This window comes from Musca autumnalis, unplaced genomic scaffold, assembly GCF_047663935.1.
Source record: "Musca autumnalis isolate F117 unplaced genomic scaffold, ASM4766393v1 scaffold_5, whole genome shotgun sequence".
Classification (NCBI taxonomy): Eukaryota; Metazoa; Arthropoda; class Insecta; order Diptera; family Muscidae; genus Musca; species Musca autumnalis.
In genome coordinates, this window is record NW_027412088.1 from 182,686,214 (window position 1) to 182,710,360 (window position 24,147).

General features: G+C 35.9%; 1 protein-coding gene across 1 annotated transcript in view; it reads right to left on the reverse strand.

Moving 5' to 3' along the window:
* The window catches only part of side-V (sidestep V), a 330,904-nt gene that overhangs the window by 259,560 nt on the left and 47,197 nt on the right, over positions 1-24,147 (reverse strand). The window contains exon 2 of the mRNA XM_073989244.1: positions 12,827-13,279. Within this exon, the coding sequence (XP_073845345.1) occupies positions 12,827-12,932 (106 nt within the window). The 5' untranslated portion in view covers positions 12,933-13,279. The remainder of the gene's footprint in view (positions 1-12,826; positions 13,280-24,147) is intronic.

A 24,147-nucleotide genomic window follows, 5' to 3' on the forward strand; every position in this document is an offset into this window, starting at 1 on the left:
TTAATGGCAGTTAACAAAACATGACATATTTCTTCTTCCAGGTTTTGTTTATTGTTTCAATGCTTTGTGAATGCAGTCAGTCGTCCATCATTGACTTCCAGACTGGCCGACTTGTTTGTTTCAAAATGTTGGGTATTATGTATTGTTATATGTTTTTCTTGTTTTGATTTTCCTTTGACAGATGCTATCAAAATATAGCCTCTTTCATTAGTTGCAGGCATACATACATCTACACATGCCAAAGAAAGCATCTAAAATAAATGATTTTCATCAGTGAGTGCACCACTGCTGATAGATTTGTTGTGTGCGGAGAAAAAAATTTGTGAAGGCGTAAAGTTTGTTTTAGTTTTAGCTTTCTTTGTTTTTTTTTCTAGTAAGCTTGTAGCTTATAATCCATTTTGGTTTTAATTTTTTTTCTCTATTTTTTATTTTGAGGAAATATTATTTGTTTGTAAACAAAAAATTCACATAATTAGGTGTTTGAAAAATATTTGTCATAACCGATTATGACATTTATTGCTACCATCTGTGGGCGTATTGTGCTATCAGGGGCACAAACATGTCATCGAAAATCCAAAATTTATGGGATTAAAATATGATTATACTTTCTCAACCGATTTGGAGGGGGAAGGGAGGATTTCTCTTGTAAAGAGATATCCGTATTGGTAATTATGGGGCAATCAAAAGCTTTCTGGGGCATTTTGTAAAATCTTCGTACAAGAGGAAGACCAAACCCAAATAACAGTGCCATTCAAGGGTCCACTAGTTGGCATGGAAACTTTCAAAAATTGTTTTGTTAATTACAAAGATTCTATTTTTGCTATATGGCATTCCTAAATTTTGCATTCCTCGAGTATCATCTGTATACCCACAGCATTTTTCATTTGCACCAAAAGCAAATCAAATTACATTTTGTATCGCATTTTATTGTTATTTTGCTTTTTTGTTTTCCATTACAAATGTAATATTGACATTAACATACTTTAACAAAAACAAGAACAAAATACAAACATTGGTAAAATAATTTTCCACCCAACAACAATGGGCAAAAATAATGTCGTTGATGTCAACAATCAATGTTTAATTTCGTGGAGATTTTTAGTTGTTGTAGTTGTATTTCAAGTTTACATTTGTGAAGTGAAGCTGAACATCAAACACAATAGCTTTCGAGGTTATTGAAAAATGCTTCAAAATTACCACTAACTACTCGGCCAGCCAGTCAGCAAATTGGGCAAATTCATCGAACCATGATGCTCAACAATTTGACTCATATTCTACGGACAACAACAACAAAAAAGGTGTCATTGAAATCATTTGGTTTTCCAATTTGTTTGTTTCCGTAAAATATTATTTTTGTTTTTTTTTTCATCGAACAATAGGGTTGAGGTTGAACAGTTTTGCTTCACTTTCATTGTTTTACAATTTGTTCTATATTTAACAGCTGTGGACAATGGTGGTCGGAGCCTACCCACCTTGGCCGTATGGTTAGTTGGTATATATAAAAAATTAACAATTTTTTCGCTCTGCTATACAGGTGGCCGGCCTTTGTTGTTACTTTTTGTTAGCTAACCGATAATTGTTTATTGCCTTGACAATAATAAAGGCAGGGAAAAGGGTTTCCCTAACACATAACCCCACACATTTTCAATTATTTAAATCTATCGCAATTGTTATAATTTTCCCAATAATTGCTTATTGCCTTGACTATAAGAAAAAAAAAATAACAACAAAGGCAGAAAAAGGGTTTCCCCTAACTCAAACCCTCATCACACACTTTTTTTCTCATTTAAATGTATACGCAATTGTAATAATTTTGTGGTTAACATGTTTTTGTAACTTTTATACTTTTGTAAGCGTTTTTTTCTCTCTCTTTGTATTTGCATTGAACTGAAAGTGTTAATGCAGGCTATTTGTTGAAAATCAAATAAACGCGGAGGTTGAGGTTTTTGTTGTGCACACTTTGTTGTTGAATTGATTTTTCATTATTGTTGTTATTATTTTAATTTTTTTTGTTGATTACTATTTGTTTTGTATTTGTTACAGAATTGTAACAAAAGTGAAAATTATACAAATTGTTAAATTAAATAAAAGCTCACAATTGTTTGTTAAATTTATATTTAATTTACATTCAAGTGATTGTTGTGTTCGACACGAAAGGGAGAGTTTTTTTTCGTGAACAAATTAAATATTTAACTAATTAATTATTTAACAATAATATGTGTAACAATGTAGATGTTGTTTTATTAAAAAATAATAATAAAAATACATATTACAATAAAAATATAGTAATTGAATTTAAATTCCTAGAATATGGCGAATTCCTATTCAAAAGCTCTTCTATGAAGAAGATCTTAAAATCTTCTATGAAGTAGACCTCAAGCTCATCTATGAAGAAGACCTCAAGCTCATCTATGAAGAAGACCTCAAGCTCTTCTATGAAGAAGACCTTAAGCTCTTCTATGAAGAGTAACTTGAGCTCTTCTGTGAAGAAGACCTTATCCTCTTCTATAAAGAATACCTTAAACTCTTCTATAAAGAAGGACCCTTAAGCTCTTCTATGAAGAAAAATACCTTAAGCTCTTCTATGAGGAAATATACTTTAAGCTCTTTTATCAAGAAGAGGACCTTGAGCTCTTTTACAAAGAAGAAGACGTAGAAGAAGCTCTTCTATGAAGATCTTCTATAGAATGAAGACTTTAAGTTATTTTATGCTGAAGACCTCTTCTATGTAGAATACCTAAAGCTCTGCTATGATGAAGACCTTAAGGTCTTCTATGAAAAATGCCTATAAGCTATTTTATTAAGAAGACCTTAAGCTCTTTAATGAAAAGTAAACCATTTGTTCTCTTCTATGAGAAGAGCTTGTCCTCTTTTATGAGAAGAGCTTGTCCTCTTCTATGAGAAGAGTTTGTGCTCTTCTATGAGAAGAGTTTGTGCTCTTCTATGAGAAGAGTTTGTGATCTTCTATAAGAAGAGCTTGTGCTCTTCTATGAGAAGAGCTTGTGCTCTTCTATGAGAAGAGCTTATGCTCTTCTATGAGAAGATCTTGTGCTCTTCTATGAGAAGAGCTTGTGCTCTTCTATGAGAAGAGCTTGTGCTCTTCTATGAGAAGAGCTTGTGCTCTTCTATGAGAAGAGCTTGTGCTCTTCTATGAGAAGAGCTTGTGCTCTTCTATGAGAAGAGCTTGTGCTCTTCTATGAGAAGAGCTTGTGCTCTTCTATGAGAAGAGCTTGTGCTCTTCTATGAGAAGAGCTTGTGCTCTTCTATGAGAAGAGCTTGTGCTCTTCTATGAGAAGAGCTTATGCTCTTCTATGAGAAGAGCTTGTGCTCTTCTATGAGAAGACCTTGTGCTCTTCTATGATAAGAGCTTATGCTCTTCTATGAGAAGAGCTTGTACTCTTCTATGAGAAGAGTTTGTGCTCTTCTATGAGAAGAGCTTGTGCTCTTCTATGAGAAGAGCTTGTGCTCTTTTATGAGAAGAGCTTGTGCTCTTCTATGAGTAGAGCTTGTGCTCTTCTATATGTAGAGCTTATGCTCTTCTATATGTAGAGCTTATGCTCTTCTATGAGAAGAGCTTGTGCTCTTCTATGAGAAGAGCTTGTGCTCTTCTATGAGAAGAGCTTGTGTTCTTCTATGAGAAGAGCTTGTCGTCTTTTATGAGAAGAGCTTGTCCTCTTCTATGAGAAGAGTTTGTGCTCTTCTATGAGAAGAGTTTTTGATCTTCTAAAAGAAGATCTTGTGCTCTTCTATAAAAAGATGTTGTGCTCTTCTATAAGAAGAGCTTGTGCTCTTCTATAAGAAGTTCTTGTGCTCTTCTATATGTAGAGCTTTTGCTCTTCTATATGTAGAGCTTATGCTCTTCTATGAGGAGAGCTTATGCTCTTCTACGAGAAGAGCTTGTGCTCTTCTATGAGAAGAGCTTGTGCTCTTCTATGAGAAGAGCTTGTGCTCTTCTATGAGAAGAGCTTGTGCTCTTGTATGAGAAGAGTTTGTGCTCTTCTATGAGAAGAGCTTGTGTTCTTCTATGAGAAGAGCTTGTACTCTTCTATGAGATGAGCTTGTGCTCTTCTATGAGAAGTGCTTCTTATCCTCTATGAGAAGAGATTGCGCTCTTCTATGAGAAGGGCTTGTACTCTTCTATAAGAAGAGCTTGTACTCACCTATAAGAAGAGCCTGTGCTCTTCTATGAGAAGAGCTTGTACTCTTCTATGAGACGAGTTTGTGCTCTTCTACGAGACGAGCTTGTGCTCTTCTATAAGAAGAGTTTGTTCTTTTCAAGAGAAGAGTTTATGCTCTTCTATGAGAAGAGTTTGTGCTCTTCTATGAGAAGAGCTTGTGCTCTTCTATGAGAAGAGCTTGTGCTCTTCTATGAGAAGAGCTTGTGCTCTTGTATGAGAAGAGCTTGTGCTCTTCTATGAGAAGAGCTTGTGTTCTTCTATGAGAAGAGCTCGTACTCTTCTATGAGATGAGCTTGTGCTCTTCTATGAGAAGTGCTTCTTATCCTCTATGAGAAGAGATTGCGCTCTTCTATGAGAAGGGCTTGTACTCTTCTATAAGAAGAGCTTGTACTCACCTATAAGAAGAGCCTGTGCTCTTCTATGAGAAGAGCTTGTACTCTTCTATGAGACGAGTTTGTGCTCTTCTACGAGACGAGCTTGTGCTCTTCTATAAGAAGAGTTTGTTCTTTTCAAGAGAAGAGTTTATGCTCTTCTATGAGATGAGCTTGTGCTCTTCTATGAGAAGTGCTTCTTATCCTCTATGAGAAGAGATTGCGCTCTTCTATGAGAAGGGCTTGTACTCTTCTATAAGAAGAGCTTGTACTCACCTATAAGAAGAGCCTGTGCTCTTCTATGAGAAGAGCTTGTACTCTTCTATGAGACGAGTTTGTGCTCTTCTACGAGACGAGCTTGTGCTCTTCTATAAGAAGAGTTTATGCTCTTCTATGAGAAGAGTTTGTGCTCTTCTATGAGAAGAGCTTGTGCTCTTCTATGAGAAGAGCTTGTGCTCTTCTATGAGAAGAGCTTGTGCTCTTCTATGAGAAGAGCTTGTGCTCTTGTATGAGAAGAGCTTGTGCTCTTCTATGAGAAGAGCTTGTGTTCTTCTATGAGAAGAGCTTGTACTCTTCTATGAGATGAGCTTGTGCTCTTCTATGAGAAGTGCTTCTTATCCTCTATGAGAAGAGATTGCGCTCTTCTATGAGAAGGGCTTGTACTCTTCTATAAGAAGAGCTTGTACTCACCTATAAGAAGAGCCTGTGCTCTTCTATGAGAAGAGCTTGTGCTCTTCTATGAGAAGAGCTTGTGCTCTTCTATGAGAAGAGCTTGTGCTCTTGTATGAGAAGAGCTTGTGCTCTTCTATGAGAAGAGCTTGTGTTCTTCTATGAGAAGAGCTTGTACTCTTCTATGAGATGAGCTTGTGCTCTTCTATGAGAAGTGCTTCTTATCCTCTATGAGAAGAGATTGCGCTCTTCTATGAGAAGGGCTTGTACTCTTCTATAAGAAGAGCTTGTACTCACCTATAAGAAGAGCCTGTGCTCTTCTATGAGAAGAGCTTGTACTCTTCTATGAGACGAGTTTGTGCTCTTCTACGAGACGAGCTTGTGCTCTTCTATAAGAAGAGTTTGTTCTTTTCAAGAGAAGAGTTTATGCTCTTCTATGAGAAGAGTTTGTGCTCTTCTATGAGTAGAGCTTATGCTCTTCTATGAGAAGAGTTTGTACTATTCTATGAGAAGAGCTTGTGCTCTTCTATGAGAAGGGCTAGTGTTCTTCTACGAGAAGGGAGCTGGTGTTATTCTATGAGATGAGCCGCTGATTTTCTCTAGGAAGAACGTCTTTTTTATGAGAAGTGTTGGGACTCTTCCATGAGAAAAGTTGGATTTTTTGTGGGGAAACATGACCAGTTCCACGAGAAGACCTTGGGATCTTCTATGAAAAGAAATGGTACGCATGTATAAAATATCTAGTGCTCTTCCCTTAAACGAGTTTATGCTGCTTTTGTGAGGAGAAACATAACACTTCCATAAGTATTTTTTTGTGGGAAAATGTTGGTTCAGTTTTTGTTCTTCCATGTGTTTTTCTCTGCTGTGCGAATAGCATAGGTTTTCCTATAAGAGCTGCTTCTCATCAATAACAAAAGTTCGTTCCCTTCTGTGAGAAATTATTGGACATTTCTATGTGAAGAACTGGTGCTGTTCTATGAGAAGAGCTTGTGCTCTTCTAAAAAAAGATCTCTTCTATAAGCAAAACTGGTGCTCTTTTAAAAGAAGAGCTTGTGCCGTTCTAAGAGAAGGGCTTGTGTCCTTCTGAGAGATGGACTTTTGCCCTTCTTTGAGAAGAGCTTGAGTTTTTTTAATACGAAGAGCTTGGGCTCTTCTATGAGAATAGCTTGTACTCTTTTATGGTGCTTTAAAAAGGGTTGATTCTCTTCCATAAGAGATGAACTGATGCTCTCCTTATAAAGTTGGTGTTTAAAATTGAGATAACAAATAAAAAATCTATAAGTTTAATGATCCATTTTATCTTCCGTCTATGGGAAAAATTTTTGTATCCCACAGACCAACTTTTACATATGTTTTGCATTAATCCGCTCAGTTACTTTCAAGATAATAAGTGAACAGTTGTAATACAAAATTTTCTCACCATTAAAAAAAAAACTTTTAACCTTTCATACACACTCCGATAATCTTCTCTAGACTATGCAATAATTCTTGTCCGGTAATTCTTAAAATTGATTTCCCACACACTTGTACTTAAAACCTCTGCTCTTCGTAAACATATTATGATATTTTTCAAGTGTACAATGAAAACAAAAAAAAAAAAAAACACCACCGGCAATAATTTGTCTAGATACCTAAATTTCATTGTTTATTGACTACTTATATCAAATTATCTTCAAAGTCAAGAGATCCTCTTCAAAGTCAAAGTAATTCACACTCAACGAAAAAAAACGAATCTCACCAAAATTAGTCATTCCCTCTTGTTCCAATGCCTGAGGCAACAAAACATGATAATAAACCCTCTAAACCCTTTAAGTAGTCCCCTTGAACCAATTAAACCATGGAAAAGGGATCCCCACATTCATTGAAAAAAATATTTTCAATATAATTATTGTTTAAAGTGTAGCCAAACACCGTCACTTGTAACCAGACAAGAACCATAAATAAGAAAAATGGGGGAAATGCTTGGAAAAAAAACAGAACCCGAAATCAAAACAAACTCAGTGGCAAAAAAATATGAAGCGCCCCTTTATTTTCAAATAAAAATGTCATCTGGGGAAAATCTATTGTTTCAGTGAAATTGAAACTGTGAAATGGTTATGCATTCAATTTTTTATGGTTTTCTATTTTTCGTCCTTCCCTCCCGATTGCTTTCTCTCTCTCTCTCTCTCTCTCTCTGTCCCTTGGTGATGGCCACAATCAATTTAATGCAATTATTGTAATGTTTTAATACCATGTTGAACACAAATCCTGTTAAACAAAAAAGGAAAAAAAACGAAAAATGAGCCACTGGGACAAAATGACATTTGCCACAGTTGTCAATAGAAAAAGGGAACAGTGAATTCACTGAAAGCCATAACGAATAGATTTTTACCCTTGTGGCAAGCTGGGGAAAAAATTGCAATTTAATAAATAATCCAAAAACCACTTGAATGTTGCACATAAACACTCAAACACACATCATCATCCGTCCATCCGCCACCCTTCTTCTAGCCACCACACAAGCAATAATATAAATTCAATGAATGACTTGCTGCATGATTGACTGCCCGCCTGCCTGGATGGATGGCTGAGTGTTTTATAACTCGTACGAATTGTATCTATGAATTGATTCAATAGATGCTGTTGCTGCTGCTGCAGCAGTTCGATGTTTGTTTGAAAATGAAATGCATGAACAAGATCATATGAGTGTAAGTACTTAGCCATTCAGTCAGTCATTCATTGATGCTGTCAGTCATTCGCTCATTCATTCATTCATTCCGCATAGAAAGAGTCAAACAGTCAATTATTTCACTGGTGAAGGACTCTTTTGTGTGCATTGCCAGGGGGGCGAAAAAAGATTGAAGTAAGCGACTTTGTTTGCTATTTGCACTGAAAAGTGGTTGAGAATTTCAAAATGATTGGAAAATATAATGGCGGTGGTGGTGGAATAGGGACTCACACACACACAGACCCATCCACATAAATGACAAACAATAACGAACGTATTGGAAAATTGAAATTTTTGTAACAAAATAATTGAAAATAATCGATTTTTAATCTCATTGTGAACAAATGGACGGACATACATAATAACCAAAGTCAAAGTCAATTCCACTAGTAACACACATACGTGTACACAGTAATAGAAACACACAAATACACCACAATCCAATTCAAATCATTTGGTAATCAAATAAACGACAACTGTCACTTTGCTACAAGTGTAGTAAATTTAAAATGAAGTGAACCCTTAACCCTGCCCTCCACCACACAAGAAAAAAACCAAACAATGTTTTCTTTCTGCTCCCATTGATTTATGGAATCAATTGATTTTCGCTCTTGTATTTCAAACAAGTGTTCAATAAACAAAAAAATGTAAATTTATTGTAATCGTATGATGTTTTTCTTAATGGTTGAAAACACTTACATCTACATAATTGTATTCGAGTAGAATGGTAATGGTATATGTTCGAAATATCCATCCCAGAATGACATAATGATTAACAATCAATTTTTTTCCAAAGTAATTCAATTTTAGTAATGGTGGGAGGGACGAAAAAAATGCGACAAATAGAGAGAAAGGTTATGGGGTGTTAACCACACGAGGAAAAAAGTAATTTTTGGTGAACAGGTCCAATTTTTATTCAATCGGAAATGTCGTCATGCTTTTGCGAGTACCAATCGAAATATACGCACATATGTCAATCACAAGAAGAAAACTGGGAATTACAGATAGACCTCTAGAAATACGTAACAGTAAAGAACAAGAAGGTTTTTTAAAAAAATCACAAGCTCTACTCAGAGCTGAGAGCACTAACTTTTCACCTAGAAGACTATCAGCTCTTCTCATAGCAAAACAACAACTGACGAACAACACATGCCTTATAGAAAAGCAAAAGCTCTTCTCATGGATGGGCACATAGACTCTTCTCATAAAAGACCAACATTAAAAAGGCACAAGCTCTTCTTACACAAGGGCAAAAAACTTTTTCTCATAGAGGAGCCCAAGCTATTCTTTTAGAGTAGCCCATGCTCTTATCGTGGAAGAGCACAAGTTCTTCTTATAGAAGAAAACACGCTCTTCCATATCCAGAGCTCTTCTAATAAAAGAGTACAAACTATTTTTATAGAGGACCCTAATTTTTTCTAATAGAAGAACGCAAGATTTTACCATTTTAAAAAAATTTAAAGCTCATCTTTAACAGGAGCCTAATCTAATTGCATAGAAGAGCATAAGCTCTTTTCAAAGAAGAGCAAACGCTCTTCTCATAGAAAAGGCATAAGCGTTTCTTATAGAAGAGCTCAAACTTTTCTTATAAACGAGCACGAGCTCTTCTTATGGATGAGCTTCAGCTCTTCGCATGGAAGAGCCCAAACTCTTCTGACAGAAGAGCTCATGCTCCTCTCACAGAAGAGGTCAAGCCGTTCTCACAGAAGAAGTCAAGCTCCTGGAGCTCTTCTTATAGAATAGCTCTTCTAGCATAGCACAAGCTTTTTTCATAAAAGAGTACCAGCTCTTCTCATAAAAAGGGACAAGCTCTTCTCATGGAAGAAACACAAACTCTTCTTATAGAAGAGCACAATCCATTCTTATAGAAGAGCACAAACTCTTCTTATAGAAGAGCACAAGCTCTGCTTATAGAAAAGCACAAGCTCTTCTCATAGAAGAGCACAAGCTCTGCTTATAGAAAAGCACAAGCTCTTCTCATAGAAGAGCACAAGCTCTTCTCATAGAAGAGCATAATCTCTTCTCATAGAAGACCATAAGCTCTTCTCATAGAAGACCACAAGCTCTTCTCATAGTAGAGCACAAGCTCTTCTTATAGAAGAGTACAAGCCCTTCTCGTAGAAGAGCGCAATCACTTCTCATAGAAGAGTACAAGAGCACAAGCTCGTCTCATAGAAGAGCACAAGCTCTTCTCATAGAAGAGCATAATCTCTTCTCATAGAAGACCATAAGCTCTTCTCATAGAAGAGGACAAGCTCTTCTCATAGAAGAGCATAATCTCTTCTCATAGAAGACCATAAGCTCTTCTCATAGAAGACCACAAGCTCTTCTCATAGTAGAGCACAAGCTCTTCTTATAGAAGAGTACAAGCCCTTCTCGTAGAAGAGCGCAATCACTTCTCATAGAAGACCATAAGCTCTTCTCATAGAAGACCACAAGCTCTTTCCATAGAAGACCTCAAGCTCTTCTCATAGAAGTCCTCAAGCTCTACTCATAGAAGAGCACAAGCTCTTCTCATAGAAGACCTCAAGCTTGTCTCATAGAACAGCAAAGCTCTTCTCATAGAAGAGCTCTTCTCAGAGAAGACCTCAAGCTCTACTCATAGAAGACCTCAAGCTCCTCTCAGAGAAGACCTCAAGCTTTTCTCAAAGAAGAGTAAAGCTCTTTTCATAGAAGACAACACGCTCTTCTCATAGAAGACAACAAGCTCTTCTCATGGAACAGCACAAGCCCTTCTTACAGAAGGAGACCTCAAGCTTTTTTCACAGAAGGGAAAAGCTCTTCTCATAAGACAATCTGAGCTCTTCTCATAGTAGAGCACAAGCTCTTCTTATAGAAGAGTACAAGCCCTTCTCATAGAAGAGCGCAATCACTTCTCATAGAAGAGCACAAGCTCTTCTCATAGAAGAGTACAAGAGCACAAGCTCGTCTCATAGAAGAGCACAAGCTCTTCTCATAGAAGAGCACAAGCTCTTCTCATAGAAGAGCATAATCTCTTCTCATAGAAGACCATAAGCTCTTCTCATAGAAGACCACAAGCTCTTCTCATAGAAGACCTCAAGCTCTTCTCATAGAAGTCCTCAAGCTCTACTCATAGAAGAGTACAAGCCCTTCTCATAGAAGAGCACAATCACTTCTCATAGAAGAGCACAAGCTCTTCTCATAGAAGAGTACAAGAGCACAAGCTCGTCTCATAGAAGAGCACAAGCTCTTCTCATAGAAGAGCACAAGCTCTTCTCATAGAAGAGCATAATCTCTTCTCATAGAAGACCATAAGCTCTTCTCATAGAAGATCACAAGCTCTTCTCATAGAAGACCTCAAGCTCTTCTCATAGAAGACCTCAAGCTCTACTCATAGAAGACCTCAAGCTCCTCTCAGAGAAGACCTCAAGCTTTTCTCAAAGAAGAGTAAAGCTCTTTTCATAGAAATAATCTCATAAAATAATCTAAGCTCTTCTTATAGAAGGGCCTAAGCCCTTCTAACGGAAAAGCAAAAGCTATTCTCATAGGAGATTTCAAGCTATTTTCACAGAAAACCTGTAGCTCTTCTCATAGAAGACCTCTAGACCACTTTTCATAGAATACAACAAGCCCTTCTCATAGAAGAGCACAAGCCCTTCTCATAGAAGAGCACAAGCTCTTCTCATAGAAGAGCACAGGCTCTTCTCATAGAAGAGCACAAGCTCTTCTCATAGAAGAGCAAAAGCTCTTCTCATAGAAGAGCAAAAGCTCTTCTCATAGAAGAGCACAAGCTCTTCTCATAGAAGAGCACAAGCTCTTCTCATAGAAGAGCACAAGCTCTTCTCATAGAAGAGCACAAGCTTGTCTCATAGAACAGCAAAGCTCTTTTCATAGAAGAGCACAAGATCTCTTCTCAGAGAATACTTCAAGCTCTTCTCAGAGAAGACCTCAAGCTCTCCTCATAGAAGACCCCAAGCTCTACTCATAGAAGACCTCAAGCTCCTCACATAGAAGACCACAAGCTTTTCTCAAAGAAGAGTAAAGCTCTTTTCATAGAAGCACTCAAGCTCTTTTCACAGAAGACAAGAAGCTCTTGTCATAGAAGACAACAAGCTCTTCTCATAGAACAGCACAAGCTCTTAACATAGCACCAGCTCCTTTCATTCTTCGTAGAAATGATCTAAAAGTCTTCTTCATAGAGGAGATCTTAAAGTCTTCTTCATAGAGAGCTTTAGTTCTTCTTTATAGAAGAGGTGGAGGTCTGCTTCATAGAAGAGCTGGAGGACTTCTTCATAGAAGAGCTTAAGAACTGGAGGGATTTCTTCATAGAAGAACTGGAGGTTTTCTTCATTGAAGAGCTTTTCACACAGCTGATCAAGTGAGGCCACGTTGAAATCTTTCCATATGCAATGAGGTGCTTGATTAGCTGTTTAAGCCACAGTGTAACCCTTGAAATGAGAAATGAAAACTCTACCTTTGTTAACTCTGTGAGTAGATAGTGGCAGTAGGAATCTCGTTTTTTTTTTTTTTCATTGAAAGTGAATAATTGTATCTTTCAGTCATTGTTTGTTTTGATCAATTCTCTTATTTCAATTATAACTACAAATCTTTGGCCTAATTACTACACTTTCAATATTACGTAAAAACGTTTTGCAAGTTGTTACCACCATCAAAAAGTTTTGATTTTGTTGTTTTTGGTTTACCATGAGGCTAATTGCATTTGGCTGCATAGGAAAAGAAACTGTAGAATTAAATTTGTATAACTTTGCGTGCGTATCTCAGGCCAGAGATAATTTGAATATGAACACAAAATTTTTTTCTACTGAAAAATTGTGGCCACAAATTAATTTGTAACATGAAAAATTTTGATTTCATGGAAAATTAAGCCATGGTCCGTGTTTTTTAATAGGAAATTATAGTTGTTTTTGTTTTTCACTTACCTTCATCTGCTGTTGCTGGATGCTGTTCGGCCCTGCTGGTACGCCACACCAAACCATTTAATGTTATTAGTCCAATGGTCACATAATACACTATGTGACGATACATTTTCGCTGTTGTTGCTGATTTTCGCCAAAATATTTTCGTGTATTGAACGACAACTTAAAACAAACAAACAAAAAAACGAAAACGGCACACACAATCGCAAGGAATATAAATTTTGCAAAACGAGGCAAAAGCAATTCCTTTTGATGGAAGAAAGAATAATTGATGTTTTAAAAGAATTGGCAAATGTTGGGCTGCTGCTGTTGCATGGAGGCTAACATTTGGACAATAAGGCAGGAAACTGTTCTACGTGGTGGATGTTTCATAAAAACGCTAAATGTGACATTGTTTTTGTTTTTCCGTTTTTTTGGTTTAAAAGGTCACACGGGTCGCCAAAATGAAGTGGATATCTGCAAATAGAAAGAGGAAAAGGGAGAAGAGTATGAGGACATTGTTACAACAAATAAATGATTGTCACCAAAATAAATTTAAAAAGTTTCTTTCCTATAACAAACAAAAATTCCCATTTACAAAAAAACGAAAAATTATTGTTAGTGATTTATGAAAATGAAATATACAAAACAGCCAAATGCTGCTCTGTTTTCATATTTCTTGTTGTAATTGTTGTTGTTACTTCTGTTACAAGAAAAGTTGTTGATTTATACGTTATGATGATTGCTTTCTTGTTATGTTTGCTACATATTTTCCACAGTTTTTTTAGGGGGGAATTGTATTTTTCTCTCATGTTTTTTGTGTCATAAAGAATGTCAATTTGCCAGGCAGTGGTATACAAAATAAGTTGTAAAAGTAGCAAAAAAAAAAAGAAAAATTATGAAAAAAGGGGGATATGATACGATTCGTACATAAAAAACCACCAACATCTGTACAACATAATAATAAACAACACGTGTTGCTGATGAGGCTACCGTAAATATTTTTTGGAAAAGACCCAGCAGCATCGTCATCAACACCACATCTCTCTCTCTTGCTCTCTGTTTCCGACTTTAGCAACAACCCTATGGCCAGAGTAACAAAAAAAAAACGACACCATTTATGTTGGTCTTGAATTGCAAAGAAACAAAGAGCGAGAGTAAGGAAGAAATAAAAGAAAAACAACAAACAATTGAGTGGTGAGTGCAACAAACAAAAGGACATTTAAGGTCCTTGGCAGCAGCTACCCAGAGCCACAAACAAAAAAACAAACTATGAAACAAGCATAAACAATACAAAGAGAATAAATTTTCCTGCCAAGGAGCACAACAAATAATCCTTTACGCAAAAAAAGAAACGAAACACACACAACCACTTGGCAAACTACCGCATGAACGAACGACGAATGAACCACTTGTAAACAAATTGAAATCCTTTGGTATTATTATTCAACAGTCAACAATATTTGGTTTACATTACAGTTACGTCTCCTTATTGTTGTTTGTGTTGTTCTTGTTCTCCGCTTACATGGGAAAATACACACATATCCTCTTATTTTACGTTTCTTTTTTCATTTCTCTTGAAATATATTGACATGTCAAGAGCATTGTTCGAAGGTCCCAAATATCCATCCAAATATTACATATACCTACATAAGAAAGTAATTCTTAAGTATTATTGAAATTCGAGTAGCTGACATAAATCACTCGCTGCTGAAGTAACAACAAAAAACACAAAAAACATGAAATTATTACAGCGAACTGCCAAGAAAGCCATAAAAACCCGACAAAAATGAAATGAAAAATTAAAGAAAATAAACATCAGATCCCCTGGAGTTTATGTGTGGTATATGCCGCACATAAATATATTTTCCCAAAAGTAATAATGTAGTTTTCCAAGGATACAAAGGATGTATTTATTATATATGAATGTGATACAATGTGGGTTAGTTGTACAGCAGCAATATGAAGGGGGAGGGGAATTGATAATTTATTGAAATTAAGAACAAATATGTAAAATTATGAACACCAATATTAATTTTTAAATACACACTTCTTTCAAAAATATTAGGGCCAAACCTATAACTCTGCGTGTTGCGTGTGCGTTAAAAACTACAAAAACAAAATACATGCATTTCAAATTGAAATACATGTATTTGGTTTTTGTATTTTCAAATTGAAATACATGTATGTTTTTTTTGTATTTTTGAACGCAGAGTTATAGGTTTGGCCCTTAGACCCAATCCCATGGTAGAACAATATAAGGTAACAGCAATACCCAGCTGACTGAACTGGGCTGTAACATTAGTGTCAAATTCCATACGAAATTTAAAATATTTATTTCTTTTTTCGATGTACATTAGGGATATATATTTTTTGAGGAAAAAAAATATATCATTCCGATAAAAACTATTTCCCATATAGACTTCTTCATATCAATGACATGTAACCTCCTCCAAGTCCGAATGACATGCCGCACACTAAAACAGCACTTATAGAGGCGCAAACCATTTGTTAATATGTGTGATATTTTGTTAAATTTGAAAAAAAAATAAAGCCCTATGCATCTTTGATTTCAAAAACAAAAGATTGAAACAGCTTCTCTTTTTTCAATGAATTTCCAGCAATCCGAAACATGTTTGCAAGGATTCTACTATCTGTGAAAAATTATGCATTTAGTGAAATTATATCCAAAAATTCAAAGTGAAAATGTAACGAATTTTCATTCATTTTTTCCAAAATATTCAATCAAATGTGAAAAATTATTAGTTTTTTAAATTCCAATAATTTATAGACATTTCCTTATTTTGTTTACATATACCGTTGACACTAACATTACAAACAAAAACAAATTTCTATGTGGTTGTTGTTGAGTTGTATTTGTTGTAGTAGTTACTTTACGATTGTTCCGAGGCGCAAACATTGATTCGGACCACTACCTTGTTGCAGCAAAGGTACGCACCCGCTTAAACGTAGCAAACCAAGTACGAACATACACAACACGAAAGCTAGACATCGGTAAGCTGCAATCACAACAGATAGCCACAGCATATTCCACTAAACTAGCCTAATTGTTTAATCAAAGCACTCCTCGTCCCGATAACATATCAGCGCAATGGCAAAGCATTGCCCACTCCATGCAAACAGCCGCAAAATCCATACTTGGATACCAGAGACCTCCACCAAAGAATCCATGGTATGATCAGGAGTGTCGTGCTGCTACCGAAGAGAAAAATGCGGCATATAGGGCTACTTTACAATCCGTAGCAACGCGTAGCGCACGAGAGAGATACAGGGAGAAAAGGCGAGAGGAGAAACGTCTTTTCCGCCAGAAAAAGAGAGAGATGGAAAAGCGGGAGTGTGAAAAAATCGACATGTACAGGAGCCAGAATGAAGTCCGAAAATTCTACCAAAGAGTCAAGCATCAAACTGATGGCTTTGGTACAGGCACATCCTCCTGTAGAGACCAGCAAGGTAATTTGGTAACTGATACAGATAGTATACTCAGGATATGGATAGAACATTTTTCAAAGCAGCGAAGACGACGAAGATACCACAGTCCCAATCCCCGAAGATGGTATTGAATGTATACCGCCCAGCCAAGATGAGGTAAAGACAGCAATAAATCGGCTGAAGAATAATTTTATACTATTAAGCCTCTAACCAGAGCGTACCTTGAGCATATATGCTGTGACCCGAAAGATGGTGAACTATACTTGATCAGGTTGAAGTCAGGGGAAACCCTGATGGAAGACCGAAACAGTTCTGACGTGCAAATCGATTGTCAGAATTGAGTATAGGGGCGAAAGACCAATCGAACCATCTAGTAGCTGGTTCCCTCCGAAGTTTCCCTCAGGATAGCTGGTGCATTTAAAAATTATGTAAAATAATCTTATCTGGTAAAGCGAATGATTAGAGGCCTTAGGGTCGAAACGACCTTAACCTATTCTCAAACTTTAAATGGGTAAGAACCACACCTTTCTTGGTATGAAGGTGTGGTTGTGATATAATGTGCCCAGTGGGCTACTTTTGGTAAGCAGAACTGGCGCTGTGGGATGAACCAAACGTAATGTTACGGTGCCCAAATTGACAACTCATGCAGATACCATGAAAGGCGTTGGTTGCTTAAAATAGCAGGACGGTGGGGATGGAAGTCGTAATCCGCTAAGGAGTGTGTAACAACTCACCTGCCGAAGCAACTAGCCCTTAAAATGGATGGCGCTTAAGTTGTACACCTATACATTACCGCTAAAGTAAATGGTTTATGTTCAATCTCGGTTGGATTATAAACTTTGAAATTTTAGTGAGTAGGAGGGTACAATGGTGTGCATGCAAGTGTTTGGCGTAAGCCTGCATGGAGCCTCTATTGGCACAGATCTTGGTGGTAGTAGCAAATAATCGAATGAGACCTTGGAGGACTGAAGTGGAGAAGGATTTCGTGTGAACAGTGGTTGATCACGAGTTAGTCGGTCCTAAGTTCAAGGCGAAAGCCGAAAATTTTCGAGTTATAATTAAAAGAGAATATTAATATTCTTGGTAATTAAACACTTGAATAATTTTGAACGAAAGGGAATACGGTTCCAATTCCGTAACCTGTTGAGTATCCGTTTGTTATTAAATATGGGCCTTGTGCTCATCCTGGCAACAGGAACGACCATAAAGAAGCCGTCGAGAGGTATCGGAAGAGTTGTCTTTTCTGAGAGAGATATGGTAGATGGACTAGAAGAGCATGACATTTACTGTTGTGTCGATATTTTCTCCTCGGACCTTGATGGCTTACCAGCCGAGCTGTTCAAAACCGGAGGGGACACGCTGATAAGGTGTATTCATCAGCTAGTTAGCACCATCTGGCAGGAAGAACGAGTACCCGACGATTGGAACCTGAGTATCCTGTGTCCCCTCCACAAGAAGGGAGATAAGACTGTATGCTCTAACTATACGGGCATAAGTCTACTCCCTATTGCCTACAAGATCGTGTCAGGGATATTGTGCGAACGACTAAAGCCTATGGTCAACGAGATAATTGGACCATACCAATGCGGCTTTAGACCTGGCAAGTCCACCATTGATCAGATATTTACCCTGCGGCAAATCCTGGAGAAGACCCAAGAGATGCAGATCGACACCTACCACCTTTTTTTCGATTATAAAGCTGCTCCAAGCCAAGCCATGTCTAAATTTGGTATCCCCGCAAAGCTCATCCGGCTTTGTAAAATGACTTTAACTGACACGAGGTCCTCAGTTAAAATAGAAAAGAACCTCTCCGAAGAGCTTTGTACCAAAAGAGGTTTCAGACAAGGAGACAGCCTTTCGTGTGATCTCTTCAACATACTGCTGGAAAAGGTTATACGAGAAGCAAACGTCAAAAAAGCGACACAATCTACACCAATAGTCATATGTTACTTGCTTATGCTGATGATATAGACATCATGGGCCGATCAGTAAAAGAAGTAACTGATACCTTTATGAAGGTCGAAGGAGAATCTGCTAAAGTGGATCTGGCGGTAAACGGAGACAAGACCAAGTTGATGGTGACGACGCGCAATGCGTCTATTGAGCTCGGACCGACTGTGGAAGTTGGTTCCTATAATATTGAGGTAGTAAAAGACTTTGTCTACCTCGGCACCTCCGTAAACACACCAAACGACATCAGTTGTGAAATAAAAAGAAGAAATGTATTGGCCAACAGATGCTACTTTGGTTTAAGTAAGCAGTTTAAAAACAAAAATAACGCCGTCGTCAAACAAAAATAACGCTCTACAAAACACTGATACTACCCGTGCTATGGCTTCGAAGCCTGGGTACTTGCGCAAGCAGACATGGCAGTGTCTGGTGTGTTTGAGAGAAAAATTCTTCGAAAGATCTACGGACCAATCTGCGTTGACGGTGAATATCGACGTCGCATGAAACGTATCGAGATGCAGCGATTGCGTTGGCTAGGCCATATCATAAGGATGAGCGATGATGAACCCGCTAAAAACGCTTGGCGGTGGACGCAGAATTGGCAGGCCAAGGAATAGATGGCGCAAACAAGTGGATGATGAGATGAAAAGGCTTACTATATTTTTATTAGCATAATTTTAGCGGAGTATTTCAATTGTTAGTAATGTTGGATTAAGATGTATCTGTTGTATATGGCAACCTCCTGACTGGCGGTTATTTAAATTCTAATTTTACATTTGTATGCTTTTTTTTAATTTATAGCTTGGAAATTTGAGGTTATAATTGCTAGCCAATCTTTACATTTGTGTACAGTACCTACATATATAAACTTAACTAGAACTCATATACTATTTTTTTTAACGAATGGACTTGACCTTGATCTTTCAAACCAAAAAGCATGTGTCATCTATATTTGAAATGATTTAAGCTTTGCATTGAAAGAGAAGTTTATGAATTATAATTTGAGTAGCATAATTTTAGGGGGAATATTTAAATTATTATAAATATTGGCATACGAAATATATGCAGAATTTAGTTACCTTCCGATTATATGTACATATAAGTTGTATTCATGTTATACTTGGTAGAAAGTCTACTTTCAAATAATGTTCTACAGTATCTATCTAAACCTAACTAAAACTCATATACCAATCTTTTATTTTTAAAATTTTAAGGACTCGTCCTTGCCTTTTAAGATCAAACAAAAAAATCTGTGCGTAAACATTATGGAAATAATATCCATTTAAATGTCATATAAACATTTTCGTTTTAGTCTTAGTTAAACATTTTTGCATTTTCTTTCAATTGAAAAAAAAACTAAAAATAAAAATTTAGTAGGATTTTGAATCTAACTAAGAGCTGGGGCTGGATTCTTGTTCTATGAAAATTTAAAATGAAAAATATTTCCTTTATAATTTTTTTCATTTGACAGTTTTTTTTTCCTTTATAAAAGTTTTCATTTTTCATTTTCATAGAATGAATTGGTTTTGAAAAACAACTACCATTATCTTTGGACAATGACCAGATTCTGGTCCCCATTATCTTAAAACTGTCAAATGAAAAACTTGATAAAAAAAACTATTTTTCGCATTTGGCATATTTTACACTTTGTAAATAGGCTTTAGAAAGTTTTGTGGTTAAGCAGCAGCTGCGGTAACCTTGACATTAACAAGAATTGAAAACTTTTCTTTTTTGAATTTTACCTCCTAAAAAAGGAAACACCAAACAAATGTGCGTGTTTATTTCTTTCAGTACAAAAAAAAAGATGAGATATCAACACAAATTACCCACAAAGGAGTAACAAAACGACACAACTGAACTGTTGGTATTTGTTTTGCGTTGAATTTTTATGAACTCATTTGTTTTGAACTGGAATTGTGCAAAAGTTGGGTAATTGTTTTTATTAAAATTTGCGACAATATACCACCCTCAAGGCCAGTTCTAATGAAATGATGCTAAAGGTTTCAGCAAGGTCAAACATCATTGCTTAAGGGAATATCAAAATAATAATGGTATTTTTTTCTATTACTTTAAGGAAAACGTTTTTTGTTATATTTAGATTAATTAATATTATGAAAGACTTCAAAGGGAATTTTTGGAAATTTTTCTAAGAAGAACGGAAAATCTAAAAAATATGTCCAATTCTTGTGTAAATATATAGCATATTATTACGGAATTGGATTTAACTTAATCCCACGTAGACGTTGTTTAATTCCCCAATACGATTTTTACCAAATAAAATTAGGGTTCGCTACGATTCTGCAATGCTTTATTGAATTTACTTTACATATTCGCAAACGGTTTTACTATTCTAAGCACACAGCTTTCCTTTGCTTCTTCTCTAAGTGACGGTTTCAGATCGCTGCCTGAATTACAACTGACTCACAATTCTCCGGAATTTATGCCCAATCCCTTCTCGTGACCGATGTTTTTCGACTTTAAATATTCCTAAACGACTTTACTATTCTAAGCACACAGCTTTCCTTTAAGGTGAGAACACAATCAATCGTAGCTTGCTTCAAAAGTGTCAAATTATAAAGGAATACCAAAGCCTCTTTGCAAATCCGCCTGCGTTCACCTCTAGCAGGCTCTGGAATTCCTTTATAATTTGACATTTGGAAAGCATGCAAAGCAAGCAACGATTGATTCTGTTCTAGCCTTTACTTCTTCTCTAACTGACGGTTTCAGTTCACTGCCTGAATTCCAACTGACTCACTGCTTCACAATTCTCCGATATTTATGCCTAATCCAGACATCGGCACACAACAACAAAAAATTGAGCACACTCTGTGTCAGTGCATCGTTTTTCAATGGGTTACAGAGAGAGAGAGAAGCTCTCTTTGCTTGCTCGCGAGTATATGGCTGCGAAATGATGGCCTAATCCCTTCTGCTTACCGATGTTTTTAGAGGGAAGATCTGATAACATCTCAAATACAAAAAAATCAATGCCACTAAAGAACAATTTGCATTAAGCGAACAATAACACGTAAATATATGAGTGAAAGGGTGACAAATACGAGAGAATTGAAAGAGCAACAATGATGTCACTGAAAAGTCATGAGAGACCATAACAAAACAATAGGAAAATAAACAGGGAAAATTTAGACTAAGCGATAAATTCATGACTGTGGAAAATATCATACATTAGTTTCTGTTGTGAAACTAAATCAGATAAAAAATAACAGCCTGTTCATGTATGTCGACCGAAAGGTTTTTTGCGCTTCGGAAGTGGAAAAAAATCATTTTCTGTTCATGTAAACGCCTTCGAAACGAAAATCTATGCGACCGACAAGCCATACAAAATAATACGTAAACGTACACTTTTCCATTAAATTTGGGTTTATGTATTTGGAAAGGACTGTGTTTTATAGAAAGAGAATGTCAAAATCACTCACTTGCTTTGCAGCTGCCGAGTAGAACGTAAACTCGCGAGTAACACCGAAAATCTTAAAACAAATTTATGCAACACATTCTTGAAACAAAATAGAAATTTTATAGGAACGTTTTAATATCGGTTTCATTCATTATTTTGAAGAAATCAATAAAATAAAATAATTTAAAATACCGACACATTTTATTTTTCAAACAAAATAAATCACACATATTCCAATGCTTGTATGTATATGTGGGTTTTGTTCTCATTTCTCATTTGGCTCTCATTTATAAACATAGATGTACAAATGTACATTCAAATTAGTAGTATTTCGCATAGGATACGTAACGACAGTCGCACGATAGTTTGCGAAATACATGAACGCATTTTTAGACGGAAGTGAGTGCCTGCTTTCCTTTCGTACAGATTTCCGTGCGACATACATGAACAGGCGGTAAATAAAAATTTACGTTACTATTTAAATTCTTAAATTAAAGGAAATTCATCTAAATTAACATTTATCCATCAGTTAAGGCCTCGACACATAAGAAGCATGGCATTCTTGCTGAAGTCATATCTAATAAAAGACTAAAGACCAAGTTCGACCTAATAAAAAGATTTCAGAATCAAATTTGAATTAGGTCGAACTTGGTCCATAGTCATTTACCATACCAGATATGACTTAGGCAAGAATGCCATACTTCGTATGTGTCGAGGCCTTTATATTTGTAACAATGTGGAATCTAGTAAACTTTGCTTGAAACCCCAAAAGTATTGACGGTTGACGTAACGTACTCTCCTTACGTTACGTACATTTCACACAACTCTTTCTACGCTAGAAATACATACATTTTTCTTTTACACTCCTGGGCTATCTAATAGTATCTACATCTAAATATCTACAAAATTTAATATAAATCTCCGAAATCCAGCCTACTTTCTATCTGGTGATATATCTCATTTATTTTATTCTCGTTACAGAAGTTTTAAGACGGAAGATCTGGTAACATCTCGAAAGGGTGACTAAATACTAGATAATTGAAAGAGCAACAGTCACGTCACTGAAAAGTCATGAGAGACTATAACAAAAACCATAGCAAACTAAATAGGGGAAATTTAGATTAAGCGATAAATTTACTCATGACTGAAATATTCCATACAGCAGTTGATGTTGTGAAACTAGATAAAGTAACTGCTTAATAAATATTTGCCTTACAATTCAAATTCTCAAATTAAAGAAAATTCATCTAAATAGGGGAACTTTAAACTAAGCGATAAATACATTCATGACTGTGAAATATTCCATACAGTAGTTGTTGTTGTGAAACTAGACGAGATAAAGTAACTGCATAATTAATATTTACCTTACTATTCAAATTGTTCAATTAAAAAAAAATTCATCTAAATTAAGTTTATCTATCAGTAACATTCGCAACAATATTAAATCTAGTAAATCCTGATAGAAACCGAAAAATTATTGGCTGTTGACGTGACGTACTCTCCTTACGTTACGTACTTATATAATTGAATCGAATATTACAACCTAACTTCCTTCTCACAATTTCCTAGACTCCGTATTGGGCTTAAGAAAATTCTGTTATACAAATCTTCGTATGTAGAAAAAATCTAACTGTTTTTGGCAAATAAATTCATAAATTTATCTTTTAAGCTTCGAGGCAATTTTGTAGATTTTCTATACAAATCTCTGCCATCAACTCTCCTTTCTATCCATGGAAATATCGCATTTAATAGTTTCTTTATTTCTATTTATTTAAATAATTCAAATTCTTTTTTATGTTATTTCTACAAATAAATCTTAAATAAAATTCATATAATAAATTTTCTTTTGTAAACAAAAATTTGCAACAAAGATAAATTTCTATAAATAAGAAATGAAGCAGATATTGTTGCAAATAAGTGTTTGAAAATTAAAATTTTAAATACAAAACAATTTTGGAAAACAATGCAATGATATAGAAGTAGCTTCTACAATTATTTGGCAAATAAAAAATATTAAATGAATGGGACAATAGAGAGAGCAATTTTTGTATATGTAATGATTTTTAACAATTTAAACAAATAACATATTTAATAATAATAAACCTTTTACAATGCAAACAAAACACTTGGAAAAATTGAATTGAAACTTTTTAAGAATATGCAAAATTTTATCAGCTATAGGCAAAAAAGGGTTTCAAGTGCTCTCAGAGAAAGTTTCTCTCTCCACAAACTCAATTCCTCTAATTGAAAAACCATGAAACCACATAATAAATGCTCCTAAAAGTATGCAAGAGGAAATATGGTGCCAATACCTATATCACTCTATTGCCCTTAGTTTTCTATGGACGCTACCAGCTGATCTGTAAGAATGTCGATAGTGTATGTCAAGGGATCAGCTGATGGCAGGCATAGGGAAATATATGCAACAGTGTAAGAAGTATGGCCAACACTGGCTTAAATCATGGACATCTTACCCTCAACATTTATGTATAACTTTTAGCAAGGCGTCCTTTGTGGATTGTCTTAATTTTTC